We start from the raw sequence: 17,325 nt of genomic DNA, 5'->3' as shown, positions 1-17,325 counted from the left end.
ATTTAAAGAATGCAACCCCGAAGCTGACGCAGGTGCATCCTTATTTCCCAGGAAGCTACTTAGTGAACGTGCTCCTCCCCAGGGGGTGGGGTGGGCTCGGGCTCAGCACTGCCCTCTGTGCAGCCTGGGCAGGTGGAGGAGCCTCTCTGGACCTCAGGATCCTCATGATCACAGGGCGAAAACTGGCCTGTGAGGATCCCAATGGGCCAGGGAATGCGATGAGCTTCGGTGCATTCAGCACAGTGCCTGGCACAGCTGAGACCTGGCACGGCTGAGACCCGGCACGGCTGAGACCTGGCACGGGCTGGGACTGTTGTCAGGTGAGCCCAGAGGTGCTCCAGAGTCGGACTGTCAAAATCAGAACCTCCCGCCCCTAAATCTATCCAATTTCCCCAAAGGGGAGAGAGCTCCTTAGATGTCTTTATACCCACATGAACTATTTACAACACTGTAGTATACAAGTCATTGGGGAACAAGCCGCTATTATTAGGACACAGGCTCAGCTTGGGGTCGAATGGGCCTGTAGACCAGTGCTCACAGCCGTGGCTGCATGGTCAGTCACCTGCCAGGGCTTTCAAGCAACCCTTTGGCCAGGTCCCACCGCGGAGCAATGAATCTGAACCTCTGGGGAGGGAACCAGGCATCGGGACCTTCTCTAGGCTTCCCGGAATTGTCACCCACAGGATCAGGACAATTATAAGTTCTAATATCGTATTTTAGCTTCCGTTTCTTCATCTTCAAGAACAAAACAATCCCACTAAAAACAGAAGAGAACACTGGATAAGGAAGGGTTATTCTGTTTCTGCCATTGTTGGTTTTCAATCAAATGTGAGCCCGCCCCCACATATGGCCAAGGTGAAGAACTAGGTAAAAAGAGAAAGTACAATACTCTCCCCCTCAACCTTTTGGGGTCCTAAGTACAGTTCATCATGAAGGTAACTGGACTTCCCTCCATACTTAAGGTCTTGAATAATAAAGAATAAAAGGCCTGAGAGTTAAAACTGGTAACTTGATCGAAGAGTCTGTATAAATTAATGCCAGTTAACAATGAGTTACTGAACACCTCTCCATGCCAAGCACTGAGCTTGGTGCTTGCTTACAGTGCCTAAAACCGCCAAAGACTGACTTGTTTCACTTAGCACGATATTCTCCCGGTCCTCCATGCTGCCTCAAAGGGTAAGAGATCCTTTTCCCCCCCACAGCTGTAAGTATTCCACAGTATAAATGTACCACAGCTTTTTTATCCACCCATCTACTGATGGGCACTTGGGCTGTTTCCAGATCTTTGCTATTTAAAATTGTGCTCTTATGAACATAGGGTGCATACATTCCTTCTGATCGGTGCCTCAGGTTTCTTAGGACATATTCCTAGAAGTGGGATCCCTGGGTCAAATGGCAGATCCACATTTAATTTTTTGAAGAAACTCAGTGTAAGAGAAAAACAAGTATCACCTGATCGCACTCATGTGGAATCTAAGTAACTAAATAAACTGATGAAGGGGGTGGACCCAGAGGCCTGGAAGCATGGAACAGAGTGCGGAATCTCAGAGGGAAGGCGGGAAAGGGTGGGTAGTGGGAGGTAATCAACTGAAGACCCTGAGTGCATAACCCATGGAAACAGATAATGAGGTGCTGAAGGCCTGGGGCAGGGTAGGGGGGAGAGGGGCAGGCTGGAGGGGGTCAATGGGGGGGGGTGGGAAGGGACATATGTAATACTTTCAACAATAATTATTTTTTAAAAATGAAACTACTCAAGACCTTACACACAAGAGTACTGAGGCTCAGAGATGCTGAGTTCCTCTCCCCAGATCACACACATGTTAGTGACCCTCAGGCTAAATTGGACTTTCCCAGAAAACACACCAAAGAGATGTGATGTCAGGGCTGAGCTCTGGGGATTTCTTATTCCAGCTGGTGAGACTCAAGGAGCCCATTGTCATCCACTGCTCAGCACGGGAACAGCAGGCACTGGATGGAGGGGGACTTTTGGCAAAAGAGGGAGGAGAGTTTTCAGTGTGAGGTCAAAGGGCCAAAGGTGACCACGTGTGGACAAAACTGGCAGCTGCTGCACTAGACAGTCTACAGGGGCAAACAGAAAAGGCGGGGTGTGGTCAGAGTCCAGGGGAGCCCCTCCCACAGCCAGCGGGCTCCTCAGGTCAGTTCTCACAGCTGAAGGGCCACCCCACTCTCTGCCCACCCGGAGGCCTGCCTGCTGTTCGTACTTCACTCCGGTCCGCGTCTGGGCCGTGGGCCTGAATCCACGCATCCAGCTGGGCCGTGGCTCCCGTCCTTCTCAACCGGGGGAGGCGAGAGGATCAGGACACGGAGGCTCTCGTGACCGGAGATTAATGAAAAATGACTCTTCTTTCACATCAGATCATCCTACGATTTCTGAAATCCTGATTAAATTTTTAAAAATAACTCCCAAAACGGATTACTCACTAGTTTTACAATAGTATAACCGGGCAGAGATCATATTCAAATAATTACTTGAAGCGTAGCTGAAAGGCTTAGAAAGACTTTTTAGAATAACTCTTATTTTGGGTCAACTCCTCTATGAATATTTATGAGGCCAACTGACAAAAAGATGAGATGAGGAAAAAAAAAAAAAATTCAAGGCTTAAAAAGGGCCCAGTTAAAGGGCTTTCTCTGACACAGGGCAGTGTCCTCAGAAGATTGCCCTAAATATTGTTTTTTAAGCCATCCTTTCCCTGGCCATGTGGATTCTGCAAAGCTGAGAAGACAAGGCACCGGTTGTGTTGGACCCACCAAAAGGCAAAGCACTGGGAGAGACAGAAAGACCACCAAGTACCCCAGATGCAGGAATCCTCCCTCCAGCACAGCTCCTATCGGTCCCTGGCCTCTGCCATCACGTGGGATGTTACAGTCACTGTCCCAGGACCTTAATAACACCCAAAGCCCACTCCACTGAAGGACGTCCCAGTCAGTTCTTCAATTGACCCAAACAGCCCATCATTGATATGTGTGATCTCTCTTCTGGAGAAACATGAAATCATTCCAGTCTCTCTTCTCCTTGAGAGTTCTGCAAGTATTTGATGAGAGCTATCTCCACGTTTCCTCCTTCCCAGTTCCTTCAGCTGTTCTTCCCAGGACCCAGGGCCCCATCTCTAACCAGCCACATCCCTGTCCATTCAAATATTCATTAACTAAGCACCAAGCACTGTGGTCAGGGCCATCGGGGGCGACCGAGCTTGTCTGCGTCCTCCGAGAAGGGCACTCAGATCTGAAAACACTTAAGCTGTGGTTCACATCAGAAAGCAAGGGCTGCTGCTTTGAGATTGACTTGTTCCTCTTTAAATAGCTGCAGCTTGTATTTGCATCATGTGCACGCATCGGTATATGTGTGGTTTGGGGTCATATACTGAAATGATGAGTAAAAAAAATTAGCACAAAAAACGCCGACCAAATCAAAGCCCGCCAGTCTGCGAGACAACAGGCAAGAGCGGTTCACGGGCTCCTCTGGTTTATGTTTACACAACAGGTGTGTCACTCTGAGCGGAAAACTCTGCTGCCCTCATTCATTTTATCTTGCTGGTTTCAGTCCATTGTTCCAATCCACCCAGAGACGTTTGAATTCATGTCCTCTCATCCAAAACACCAGCTCTCCTCCTATGCTGTGTCACGTTAAATTTGCTAAGTGGCTCTGCTGTCTTCCTCCACGATCTGGAAAAAACGTTAAGCAGAACCAAGTCCTCAGGGACCTTCCTCCAGGCGGAGCTAACCAGACAAGGGTGCATCAGCGTTCCCAGGAGGCACGCGGGTGAAAGTGTGTGCAATCTGAAAAATGATTCCCGTCTGGTGGAGAGGCACAGAAGAGAGATTCAACAGCAGAGTAGACAATGAGATATTAATGCCTAAATAGGAATGGGAGGGACTTAGGGTTTGAAAAGGCTGAAAACAGTGATTCATATAGGCACAGGGTCTATAGACGCTGGGCATGGCTTTCCGGCCGCCTACAAAGCAACTTAGCTGTTTTCCACACAGTTTCCTCTTCTTGACTGAAATACTAAAAGAAACTGTAAAGTTTCTTACTAAGTCAGCACATCCATGATCATCCAGCCCAGAAACCCTATCACAAAGGGGGAGATTCCTAAGTGAGCTTGACCAGTGAGTGAGTCTGAGCTGTGCCCGGATCGTACCCTCCCCAGTGGCTGCTGCTCCTCAGACCCTTCCCCTCACCCCCAAGCCAGGGGCTCTACAGCTCCTCCTGCAGCCCCACCCTCCACACCGACACTCCACCGCCCGATGCTCCTGCCCCCTTTCTGAATATTCTCCCACCTTCTGGGATGACGCCAGTCGGTTCACAGATTGCCTTTCCACTCTTGCCCTTGGTGTTATTCTCAGGAACGTTACCTGTGTTGATAGTGCCTCTGGAATCCTAACTTAGCAACTCCTACCTGCTTCCCCGAGGGCCTTCGTCACTGCTCTGGCAGCAAGCACCTGCCACATGGCTGCCCAAGAATGCCCTGCCCTCAGAGATGCTCTCTGAGCCATCCTGCTCACGCCCTGCCCTGGCTCTCAGCCAGCCCCCCTCCTCACCCAGCCGTTCTAGCTTCCTTCTGGTGGTACCTGCTCCTGACCCCGCCTCCACATGTGGCAAATCCTTTTAATACTTCTCTTGCTAGCAGCCTACCATTCCTTGCCTCTTGATCTTACAGGAAGAAGGGAACAATAGGAATTGGGTATTTGGTCTATTAACACGATATCAAAGATCGCCATCTCTACCTTCCAGATGCAGCACTGGAAAAGTGTTCAACACCTTCACCACCACCGCCATAGTCCTGGCACCGTCTTCTGCCAACACACTGCAATGGCCTGCTGGGCCTCTAATAATCCAGGCTCGCGAGGATGGTGCCCAGACTAGGGAGAAGGCTGCGGCGGTGTTGAAAACTGTTGTCTTGTGTCCTTTACCTCTAGTCTCGGAGCAACCAGAGTAATTACTTTAAAATGTCAGACCACGTCGCTACCCTCCTCTAACCCTCCGGTGGCTTTCCACTGAGGCTCTAAATAAAACCCAATGAAACAGCCTTCTGTAAAACCACTCTCCTCCCCCAAACTTCCTGTTCCCGTCTCTGCTGGATTTTCCCCCATGGCATCTGCCTCCGCCTAACATTTCAAGTATTTTGCTTCTTTACTGTGTTTATTTTCTCTACTGCTCCCTGTCCACCCCCAGCCCCCCTAAGTTCTCTGTTTTGCTACCTGTGGTGCCCAGTGTCAATGGGTGCCTGTGTCTGACAAACATGCAACTATGTGGGCACTCCACCCCCCAGGCGGTGGCGTCATCCTGCCCTCCCGAATCCCCTGCTCTGTTTATGGGTTTGCAAAACGAAAGCAAAGCACCTTCTTGTTACCCGTGGTGCCTTCAAAGCCTTGGGTGCGCTGGCCACAGCTGATGCTCGCTCGCAGGCACGGCCCTTTTGGGCCCCCGGGCCCGGCTGCTCCCTGGGCTGTTTCTCTGGACACGTGACTTGAGCCCCGCGCGGCCACCTGGCATCCTCACCCTCCTGGGGAGGAGCCACCGCCGGACTCCTCGGGGATGCCGTGTCCTGTCTCTGGCTCAGCTTTGTAAATTTTATCAGGAAAACCTTTGCTTGTATTCTTAGCCTGGCCCAGAGGGCTGTGCTCAGGTCTCCCACACCATTTTTCTCTTAATCCACAGTCATCGCTTCTCAGCATAAATGCCTCCATGGGCTTTCCACCATCTTAAAGTGTAACCGGAGACGGGGGGTCCCCACAATCTGATCTCTGCACACTGATCTGCCATCTTGGATCATCCCGCCGCACTCGTGACAACAACAGCTTCCTTGCTGTTTGGTTAACGTGCCATGGGCCTTGGCCAGCCCTCTGCCCGGGCCGTGCCGCCCGCAGGCCCTCCCTGGCCGGCTCCCGGGCATCACACAGCCTCCTCTGGCCACGGTGCTCCTGCTTCTCCTGCTCCAGCCCTTCCTGGCATGTAAGCAGCACAAACGAAAGCCATCTCGTTTATTAATTCGTTCATTTGTTTAAATTCTGCCCCCCTTTCCCCACCGAACATCAGCTCCTGGCGGCAGGCACTGCGCTATGTCCTGGTATCTGTAACCCGTGCCGGCACATTATGGATGCAAAGTCATTACTGGCTGAATGAATGAATGAATGAATCAAAGCTGGCACTTCCTCCTTTGCACACAAGCTTCCCTCTAAAGACATAATGTAAATTCTCACTTCCCCATTCATTTTGTCTTCATAAGCTTTTCTGTGGCAGAGATTCGGGGCTGAATTCCACCAGTGACACCGTGGACTTCTCTTTTGTAATTAAGATTTTGGGTTCTCCACCCGGATGGTGCAGTTCAGTGGTTGAGCGTCGACCTATGAACCAGGAGCGCATGCCCGGGTTTCGGACTTGATCCCCAGAGAGGGGCATGAAGGAGGCAGCCGGTCAATGGTTCTCTCTTATCACTGATGTTTCTCTCTCTCTCTCTCTCTCTCTTCCTCTTTGAAATCAATAAAAATATATTTAAAAGTTTTTTTTTTTTTATCACCAACACAGGGTGGGGCAAAAGTAGGTTTATAGTTGTTCGTATGGAAAATAATGCAGTAATTAATGTTGATGCCAGAATAAGTTCTGTGTTTCGCATAGTCACAACTGTAGACCTACCTTTGCCCCTTCGTGTATACAGTAGTAGAAAGCCATAAGTTATAAAAGAAATAGCAGTGGTAACCTTGCCCACCACTTCCTCCCGATAACCCAGAACGGAGGTTTCTGTTGCGGGGGTCCCTCCTCCGTGTTAACTCGGCCTGAAGTCTCCGTGGGGAGAACACGTATCTTTGCTGGATTCCTCTCTTCCCAGCCAGAGGCACCCCGGCTCCCTGACCGCAGGCCGTGCTCCGGCCTCCTCCACAGACCACTGCCGCAGCCTCCCCTCTCCCGAGGCGTGACCATCCATTAGGAAAAAAAAAATCCCAGAAACGCCACTCGTTTCCTTACGTCTCCATTTCCGCAGCAACGCTGCCAAGCCGTTCCAGGAGAACGGGGCCCTTTCTGGCAGCGAGGGGCCCCCCCCCGCCCCCCCCTTCAGGGGCTGCCTGGTCCCGTCAGTCCGCCCGCCCCTGAGTCGCATTCTTCCGCTCGCTGACCTCTGGCTTCCTCCCCGGGCGGGTGGCTTCCTGCCTGGGTCCCCCCTCCTGGCGGCCCCGCTGGGCTCACTGCAGAGCGGGCCTGTCCTCACGTGAACTGGCTGTGAACTTGGGACAGTCCTGGGCCTCGCTGGCCCTGCTCTGGGGCTGCGTCCTCCGTGGAAGCTGCAGGGATGAGATGCATGTGTCTGGGGAAGTCTCTGCGAAGGACACGACACACTATTTAACTACGGTGACCAGACATCCCGCTTTTTAACAATTTGTCCCGCGTCCTGCGGCGTTTTTAAAAAAAAGTCCCGATTTTTGGAAGATTCTTTTAAATCGGGACTGTTTTAAAACGCCGCGGGACAAATGGTTAAAAATCAGGATGTCCCGCCAAAAGCAGGACGCCTGGTCACCGTATATTTAACCGCAGGCCGTGGCCATGAAGGTCCGAGGGCCTCAGTCTCTCCCCCGCCGCAGGCGGAGGGCACAGAGAGCTGGTGATCACAGCAGGAAGGCAGCGCATCCCCACAGGAAACCCTTCCGCCCAGCGCCGGACACCCCGTTCATCCTTCCTCCTGTCACCGCGGACACGGGGCGTGGAGGGCAGCACAGTGCAGCGCGTCCCGAAAAGTCCACGGCCCTGCTCCCCGGGGAAGACCAGCGTCCCCGAAGGATTCCCAGAGCTAACGGGGAGCCTGTGGGCTGGTCTGAAATAGTCAGAAAGGAGACTTTCCCCCTCAGCCAGACGCTCCGAACCCCTAGGAAGGAGGCAAAGCCACAGGAAGTTTCATTTTCTTCAGCAGAAACCAAGCCCCAGGCAGGCAGAGGCCGCTGCACCCTGGCTGAGCAGGGCTGCATGGATGGGGGCGGCGGGAGAAGCTTCGAGGCCTTTGGCTCCCCTCTGCCTCCTACAACCCAGTCTGAGCAGAAGCGCGAGTCCCCGGAGGCCGGGAGGGAACACTACCCAGGCCCGGCCGGTCGGGAACAGACACGTACGTGGAGCCCACATGCCACTCGTGGCTTTTAAGAGCTTGGCACGACCCCAACGGAGCCATTCGCCGAGTCCTCAGAGGCCCTCCGACGCCTCTCTCCACACCCGGCTCCCAGGCCTTCCTGGAAAAAGCAACACCGGGTTGGCAATCACCTCATGCTTCCTCTTCCTGGCCAGCCATCTGCAGCTCCAAAGGAACCCCACACAAAGCCCAACCGCTCAGTGCGGGGGGGGGGGGGGGGGGGGGGGGGGGGTGGTGTGGGGGGGGGTGGTGGGGGGTGGGGTGGGGGTGGGGGTGGGGGGCTGCTTTCTGCCCCTTGCCCCGCAGGGGGCAGCCCCTCCCTCTCGCTGCACGAATGTCCATGCACACTGTTTCTTTAAGGGCAACGCCAGAGACCTGGGTCTTTTATTAAGTCTATCCGTGTCTCCCCCCCCCCCCCCCCCGCCCCCCAAATTAATGTCCTGGTCTCAAAGATTCACAGTTAAGAAATCCCCTGAAATGTCTTACATTTGTCTTGGGTCAATTTTTAAAAATTTTATTGAGCTAACCCTGGTCCGTAAAATTATATAGATTTCAGTGTACAATGCAATAATATAACATTCCTATGTGATATTGTGTGTTCACCATCCAGTTAAGTCTTCTGTCACCATTTATCCCCCTTTACCTTATTCTACCTTCCCCCACGCCCTTCTCTCTGGTAATCATCATACTGTCGTCTGAGTCTATGAGTTGTTGTTTTTTTGTTCGTTTTGTTTTTGGCGATTAAGCCTTTTTTCACCCAACCCCGCAACTCTCCTCCCCTCTAACAGTTGCCAGTCTGTTTTCTGTGTCTGTGAGTCTGTTTCTATTTTGTCTGTTTATTTTGTTCATTAGATTCCTCATGGGTACAATCATATAGTATTTGTCTTTCTCTGATTTATTTCACTTAGCATAATAATCTCCAGGGCCATCCATGTTGTCACAAAGATTGATTTCTTTCTTTTTTTTTTTTTCTTCTTCTCTTTCCTTTCTTCCTTTCTCCTTCTCCTTCTCCTTCTTTTAATAGCCAAGTAATATTCCATAGTGTAAATGTACCACAGCCTTTTTATCCACTCATCTATGGATGGGACCACATGGTAAGTGTAAACACTGTGTTTGAGATGTTTGTGTGGACACGGGGTTACCAAGAATGGCACGTTTCTTACCATGTCAAACACTGCGAGCTCTGCTCTCACCAGTCTGCTGCCCCAGAGAACACGGACCGATGATGGGAGAGTGAGCGCTGTGGCCTCTGGCTGTCATCCAGAGGCTCTGGGAGGAGCTTAATCGCCAAAAACAAGGGTCTGTTTCTGTTCATCAGTTTATGTTGTTCATTATTTCCCTTAGATGAGTGAGGTCATGCGATATTAGAAATACACTTATAAGAACTAGGTTTTCACACTGAGAAGGTCCACAGAGGTTCCAATAAACCACCTTCTCGGGCTTTTTTCTCTCTTAACAATATGGTAGGTGCACAAGGCCCCTGTAGGATTGGGTTTAACCTGAGGCGTGGCTTTCAGGTCGCTTGGTTAGAAATAAATTCGGACTAAATCTTCACACGTAAGTGCCCAGAGGTTCACAGGGCGAGCCGAGGCCACCCGGAGGGGCTAAGCACCATGGGAGAGGGGCTTGTTGCTCAGGACGAGCAGGAACGAGAAACCAGCCAGCCGGATGCCTGGTCTCCGGACCCGCCCTGTGTGTCTGTCCTGTGCCTGGAGCCACGACCACCAGGCGGTGGGCACAAGCATCAACAGGAGAAAGAGGCTCTGCTGGACTCTGGCCCACTGATGGCACCTAAGTTTTCACGCCTCATCCTCACTGCCAGTCCAGCCCACGGCCCCCTCCGGACTCAGGCCCACGCAGGCGGGCAAAGAGGCTCCCAAGCAACAGACAGCAGGAAGATAAGCAGGCGGCAAAAGCCACAAACCTGTTAAGGGGCCAACCGTCCAATGCTCTCCAGCCAATGAGTTCTGCAAGCAGCTGCTCACATCCACCCTAAGAATGCCTCAGGCTGCCCAAGGTCAGCGTGTAAGGCTACACAGGGGTCACGAGAAAGCCTCGCTGTGGGTGAGCTTTGGAATAAGACTGTAACCACCCGTGTCTGGCCCTGCCCTGCACCTGACTGTGAGCTCCATGAGGGCAGGGAGTTTTCAGCGCCTTTACATCTCCGATGTCCAACACAGCACCCGACCCACGGTAAAGACGGGTAACCCCACAGCCCTGCATTCCGTCCGGTAAGCTACCGACACAACCCCAGGCCTGGGCTACCCGGGAGGCTGGCGAGCCGACTTAGTCCCGGTGGAACCAGAGCCCAGGCTTCGGCAGTTCCACCGCCTTTGCCAGAGTGAGACGAAGAACGGAAGTGCACGTGTCCCAGGCATTTCCAGTTCTTTTGGGAAGATCTGCAGTCAGGTTTTCAGCAGGGAGCAGGCGTGGGCCTGCTGGGAAGAAGCCCGCAGGCAGGAGGAACGCGATGGTAGGTAGGACGAGGTCCTTCAGGTTCAGAACAGCGTTTTCTCCGACTCTCGTATGTGGATTCCTGGGCGAAGCAGGGGCCTTAAACCAGCACCCCGGCTGATTCTGAGGAAGATGCTCCCGCAGGCTACGGGGGGAGAGGGGTCAGCACCTCTGTGGGATGTTCAACCTGAAATCAGCAATGCTGGTTTTCCTGCTCCGAGCCCCGGAGGCCAGGGAAGGGGAACTTTCCCAAGTCTGGCAAGATCGCCCTCTGAGGCCGGAGCATGTGGGTTGGACACAGGAGCCCGACGCCCTGGCAGAGCGGCGATGAACCTGGAAACCCGTGGGAGTGCTGGAGCGCTCACTTCTCTGGAATTTCCTTAAAAACAGGATCTTATTATAAATAGGCCGACGGACCTCTAAGACCTTCCAATACACGGTCAGCCTCACAGCCCTGCCCCGGGCATGGGTGTGTGCCCCTTCCGCCCTTCACAGAGGGCAGAGGCCTTCCGGTGGGAGCACTGAGCTGCCCGCGGAGCAGGCCACGCCCAGTCCCCAGCAGCCGCCTCCAACGGTCGGTTTCCTGGAAGTCAGGAGCAATACAGTTTCTGCCTATAAATCTAGTCTGAAGAATCACAGGAGCGAGGGAAGCAGATCTGTTGGAATTTGTGACTAAATAACTAAAACAAAACAGAATCTAGGGCTTATGAAAATGGGTTTAAAGAGATAGCCACACGGGTGTGCAAGAGTGGGTGGCTGTGTAAGAGAGAGGTTGGGATTACCTTGAAAAATAATCATCTCAACACACATTAGGTTTAAATCTCCTGAGGCAAGCTCAGATCTTGCTGACCTTTTCTCTCTCTGTAATCTCTCTCTACAAAACCCTAACATGCAAATAGACGGAACAGCGGAGCAACCGAACAACCGGTCACTGTGACGTGTGCTGACCACCAGGGGGCACGTATGAATGTGACAGGCATCGGCAGCAGGCAGCAAAGTGCAGAACACGGCGGGCATTGGCTGTGGCAGGATGGTGGAGCAGGTGAGCAGAGGCGCCAGACTAAAGAGCCGGTAGCTCTCATCGGGTTACTGAACTGGTGGTTACTGAAAATTCTTTGCTCTGATGCACCCTGGTCCCACCTGGCGCTGGAGCCACCCATCACACCCACAGCCAGTCCCAATCGCTTGGGGCCGGCAGCGGGTGCGAGCAGTGGCTGCCAGCCCCGATCACTCCTGAGGGCTTCTCCACCTCCCCCTGCACCTGAGGACCAACCGGGGCAGCAGCCACCACTTGCATCCACTGCTGGTGTCAGCCCCAATCAGTCCGCACTGTCAGCGGATGCGAGTGGGGCTGGTACCATCAGTGTGTGGGAGCGGTGGTGGCGGGAGTGGGGCTGCTGGCAGACAGGGGACCGGGCAAGGGTGTGGAGGATGGGCCGAGACCCACCCCGCACCCATCGCAGCCTCGCTGCCCACAGTTCCTTTCAAGGTGCATGAATCCGTGCACTGGGACCCTAGTATCTACTAATGGTATTACTAGACACATATAGCATTTCATGCTAGGCTTTGTTCAATGCCCTGGCCATACTGACTCATGACATCCTCTTATTAGGCATTATCATCAGCCCCTTTTGTAAGTGGGAAAACTGAGGCAGGAAGAGGCGACATCATTTGTCCAAGACCTACTTGGGCTCGGTCCCAGCCGGCGGCCTGGCTCCCTATGCACGTTCTTACCCACTCCTCCATGTCCAATATGCACAGGGATGCAAAGCGGATTGGTGAGTATAAAACGCATGGCCCCTGGGTTCCTTGGCCCAAAGGACCCTGGCTATTTTAACTGGGATTTTCCCAAGCACATGCCATCCTAACACTTCTCTGGAACGCTTGGAGCTCAGTCAGCGCCACACACGGACTTACAACCCCAAACAGCGGTCGCTGGGGGTGTGAACGGGCACCGACAGACGCCACGGCTATTCCAAGGGTCTGAGGGCGAGAGGAAGGCTGGGAGGTGGTTCGGCCACGTCAGGAATGATAAATTTACAGCCACTGTTAACGCAGGGAGAGGTGAGCGGACGATCGATGGGGAGCAAGCCGGGGGGCACCTCCTTTCTCTCTCCGCTGCGGGGCCTGACAATGCCGTCTGTCTGGGTTTGCAGCCATTTGTAAAGACCCCAGAGCTCCGGGCCTCCCGGGCAGAGCGGTGGGAGGAGGCTGGGAGCCCGGAGTCATCCATCACTGTCGGGAGATGTGCTGCACACAGCAGGCAGGCCTTCTCCCCCGCTGCTCCTGCAGCCAGAGCTGCAAAAGCTTGAAAAGATGCAGAACATGCACATCGCAAACAAACATCCATCATCTGGGCCCTGGGCCAGGGAGGCCCCTCCCACAGGAGGCCCCGCAGCTCTGCCTTCAGCTCCAGGAACTGGGAAAAGTGGGGTGGATCGGGGAGGGGACCTTTTTGGGTGCCTGATCTCTGACCCAGCCAATCCCCATCCTGGACAATCTGTTGAGGTTTTGGGGTTAACATTCTGCAAAATGACCTCCACGCCCCTCCTTCCTCTACAAAGCCAGATCTCCCGATTGCTGCCAAGGTAGCTCGTAATCATTAAATTATGAAAATACAAGTGGCTGGGAGGAAATTAATCCCAGGTTAACTGCAGAGAGGCCTGCTTTCTGGCGAAGTCATTATAAAATTAAAACATGTTATTTCTCTGGTGAGTCTGAGAAGCCTCCCGCCAGGCCCGCGGCTCCACAGGAGGCCCGGACTCGCCAGGGCGGGGCTGGGAGGTCCTCCGTGGCCGGCACCTGGGGCAGAGGCACCTGCAGGCGGCTCCCAAAGACGGGTCAGGAGTGATTAAACACCAAAAGCGGGAGAAGGGCAGGGTACGCGTTTTCCAATTACTCTTTAAAACTCAGGAGTCGGGCTGTTAGAAAACGCAGGCTTTCCCGGTAAGGCTAATCATGCTGAGCTAATTAGACCCACAGGCACGGCCAGCGTATAAATCCAGGCCCCAAAGAGGGACACTATCCCTTTAAAAACCGCCTGGGGATCCGGGGAGAAGCTAATGAGGAGCGTGGGTTGGGGCTGCGATATCGGCTGGCCCTCTGGAGGGCAGCGCCCGGGGTTTCTGTAACAGGGCTTCTGTGCCTGATTCAATAAATCAATTTATATTAAACGTGGCGCGGCTCCGGCGCTGGCTTCATAAAGCGCCCGCGTCACGCAGCCTGCCTGGCGGTGCGGTCAGCGGGCGCTGAGAAGAGCAATAAAGAGCAGGATGGGAGCCGGATCTGCAATATCCACACAGCGCGGCCCGGCAGCTCTGAGCTGCTCTTCAGAAAAACGCCTGGCTTGTTGGTGAGCAGCCCCACGCCCCGGGCTGCGGCTCTCCCCGGAGCTGGGCTCCAGGCTCTGACAAGAAGAAAGGTCACCCTGTACAGAATGGAAGGGAAGCTGCCTTTCAACCCCATCCTCAGGGGCTGAAATTCTCTCCAAGAAGTACCAGGGAGAGCGGAGGAAGGGAAGTGCTGAGGGCGGGGGGAGGAGGGTGTTGATGACCGGGGCCAAGGAAATGGGTGTGCCTGCTGACCCCTGAGTGACCGCTGGAGACGAATCATCCCTACACACAAGGACTGAGGTCACTCCACCCCCCAGGTGACACCGAGTCCAGCAGTGGTGGGGCCAGAAGCCAGAGATTGTGGCCACACCCATTCTCCCTGGTGGCGCTCAGCTGCCCTTTAAAAAGAATCCTCACCGGAGGACATGTTGAGAGACAGAGAGAGAGAGGGGAAAAAAAAAAAAAAACACACAAAAAAAAACAAGAACACCAATCAGTTGCCTTTCATGTGCACCCTGACATGACTGGGGCTAGAATCAGAAACCTTTTGGTGTGAGGGACCATGCTTCAACCAGCTGATCCACCTGGCCCAGGCAGCTGTCCTTTCATTTTCATTTTTTTTTTAAACAACTTTGCCGTTGGGATGTTTAGCTACAGCCGGCTTCTTGCACCGTCTTCCAGCCCACCTACTAGGTGTACCGGTTAATAATGAAGATTTTGTAATCAAAGAAAACACGAAATTTCAACAGAAACATCAAAAGTGCTTTTTTCAAAGTAATGTCCATCGCTAGCTACAAATTTACCCCATCTTTCAGGTAATTTGTGGATACCGTCCCAATAGAACTTTCCTTGTTTTGAGGCAAACCATTCTGAGACCCAGTTTTCCACTCCTTTGTATGTTTTGAAGTGCTGCTCAGAAAGTGCGTGTGCCATTGATCAGAACAAGTGGTAATCTGAAGGAGCAAGGTCTGGGGAATATGGAAGATGGGTTAATACTTCCCAGGCAAGATCTTTTAACGTGACTTTAACTGGTTTTGAAGTGTGTGATGGTGCGTTATCATGAAGCAAAATTACTTTGCCATGTCTTCTGGCCCATTCTGGTCGTTTCATGATCAAAGTGTGGTTCAAATTGATTATTTGTTGTCGGTAGCGATCAGTATTAGTGGTTTCACCTGGTTTTAGAAGCTCATTATACACCACGCCTTCCTGATCCCACCAAACGCAGAGCATTGTCTTGTTTCCGAAGTGATTTGGCCTTGCAGTCCATGTTGATGGTTGACCTGGATCAACCTATGATTTTGTGCGTTTGGGATTCTCAAAATAAATGCACTTTTCATCACTACTCACAATTCGATGCAAAAAAGACATTTTTTTGTGCCATTGAAGCAACATTTTACTGATGACTTTTTGGTTTTCCATTTGTCTTCTGTTCAGTTGATGTGGCACCCATTTCCCTTCCTTTAAAATCTTTCCCATTGCTTGTAAATGATTGGAAATTGTTTGCTGAGCAATGTTTAATCTTTCTGCAAGTTGTTTTTCAGTTTGACACGTATCTTTATCCAATAATGCTTGTAACTGTTGGTCTTCAAACTTTTTTGGTTGACCTGGTCATTCTTTTTCTTTCACATAGAAATCATCACTTTTAAAGCTTTTAAACCAGCGTTCACAAGTATCTTGAGACGGAGCATGTTCACCATAAGCTTCCTGAAGTATTCAGCAGCACTTTTCTTCAAGACAAAGTAATGAATTAAAACTTCCACAAATGCTCTTTTTTTGGCACGAAATTCGATATTTTTAACCGTAAAAGTAATCTGATGTTAACACCTACAGCAGTCAATACAACAAAACAGCGTACATATCAAATATCACACACACACACACACACACACACACACACACACACGTGTGACTCCATCTATTGAAAAAAAAATCCGCCTTATTAACCAGTACACCCCTAAGACGCACACCCTTGTGTTATCCCGGTTGAACCTGTTGGGCTGAAGGATGCGTTCTGCACCGCTCTGTCCACGCGGGGGGCCGCGTGTGCCTGCTGAGCAGTGGAGACGGGGCCAGCGCACCTTGGGAAAGGAATGTCTGTGTTATCCAACTTGAACTCTGGAAGGCCACACGTGGCCAGAGAGCACAGAGCAGAACAGATTTCTGTGCTGAAAGGAAAAATAACGTAGCTGACCCCGCTCTGCTCCCAGTGGAAAATCCTGATTTGCTCTTGGTTTTAAGGGAAACGCAGGAGGGAAAATTACCCTGCTGTGTCATCAAGTCGGAATCATAAGGAGCGAGGGCTGCAAGAGATAAAAACGAAAGGAATCTGCCTACGGGAAGCTCTTTCCCGAAGCCCCGAAAGGCAGAGCCCAGCCCAGCCCCCACCCGCCTCGGCGGGCAGCAGCGAGGGGCAAAGGGAGCATCTGACGAATAAAGGAGAGACCGAGCCCAGGATCTGCCAGGGCCCCAGGGTCTTGGCAGAGCGAGGACCAGCGCCGGGGAGCCTGCCTCCCAAAGCCGGGAGCTGGTGAGAAGCCAGGCCAGCTTGTGCCCTGGAATAAGACCATCGCAGGCCGTTGGGAAGGCTCTGCTTAAAGAAAGGATTCGGGTGTGCTTTACTCATGACCAGGGCCATCTGGAAGCAATCTCGCGTTCACACGATGGACTTCTCTTCCTCTTTGGCCCTCGCTCGCTCTATAAATCCCAGCAGCCCAGGAACAGCTGCCGGAGCCGCTGGCCCGGAGCCAGGGGTGAAGAAGCTACAGCCCCTCCCCCCCTCCCCCGAAACCCCCCCCCTTGCTCCTCACCCCACGTGGCTGGACAAAGAGCACCAAGAACACTGACTGTACACAAGAGCCACATCCCGGCAGGCCCGGGAGCGGGGACCTGCGGCCACAAAGCCGGCCTGAGAAACGGCTGTTCAGCTCCCCGACACAGATGCTTGCCAGCACGTTATGGCCTGAGCCGGTTCCTAGGGCTGCGGGCGGGGACACAGCCTCCCAGTGCCAGCCGGTGGGCACCACACCGCCCCAGCTCAGGCACACAGGGCTGGGGAGGAGGGCACTGGCTTGCGTGGAGTTCAAGGCCGATTCTGGCCCCAGGACCAATGACACCAGGCACAGGAGGTGAGAGCGGGGCCCCAGCGGGGACTAACTTAGCGCTGGGGGCTCTGCGATGAAAACGCCTTTATACATCAAACCATCGGGCACACTGTCTGAGGAGGGCCGGGAAGGAGGTGGGGGAGGCAGGGAAGAGACTGATCTCATCAGGAAGGTCCTGGTGACAATACACTTTTGTCCTTTGTACAGCCTGGGCCTGCCCAGCAGGCCCACAGGCCCCGAGAAAGAGAAGGCGGGAGGGAAAGGATGCCCGCCAGGAGGCAACAGACGCATCCTTAACGATGAGAC

General features: G+C 52.9%; 1 protein-coding gene across 2 annotated transcripts in view; it reads right to left on the bottom strand.

Moving 5' to 3' along the window:
• PPM1H (protein phosphatase, Mg2+/Mn2+ dependent 1H) overlaps positions 1 to 17,325 on the bottom strand; it is a 238,714-nt gene that overhangs the window by 43,769 nt on the left and 177,620 nt on the right. Inside the window, exon 7 of one of the 2 annotated variants that reach the window (XM_084877594.1) lies at positions 8,840 to 10,731. The exons of the other annotated variant lie outside the window; for it this stretch is intronic. Within the exon in view, the coding sequence (XP_084733720.1) occupies positions 10,419 to 10,731 (313 nt within the window). The 3' untranslated portion in view covers positions 8,840 to 10,418. Of the gene's footprint in view, positions 1 to 8,839; positions 10,732 to 17,325 lie in introns of those variants that run through there. 2 annotated transcript variants of the gene reach the window in all.

The sequence above is a fragment of the Pipistrellus hanaki genome (genome assembly GCF_964339955.1).
Source record: "Pipistrellus hanaki genome assembly, chromosome: 3".
NCBI lineage: Eukaryota > Metazoa > Chordata > Mammalia > Chiroptera > Vespertilionidae > Pipistrellus > Pipistrellus hanaki.
This window is presented reverse-complemented; position numbering and strand designations above follow the sequence as displayed.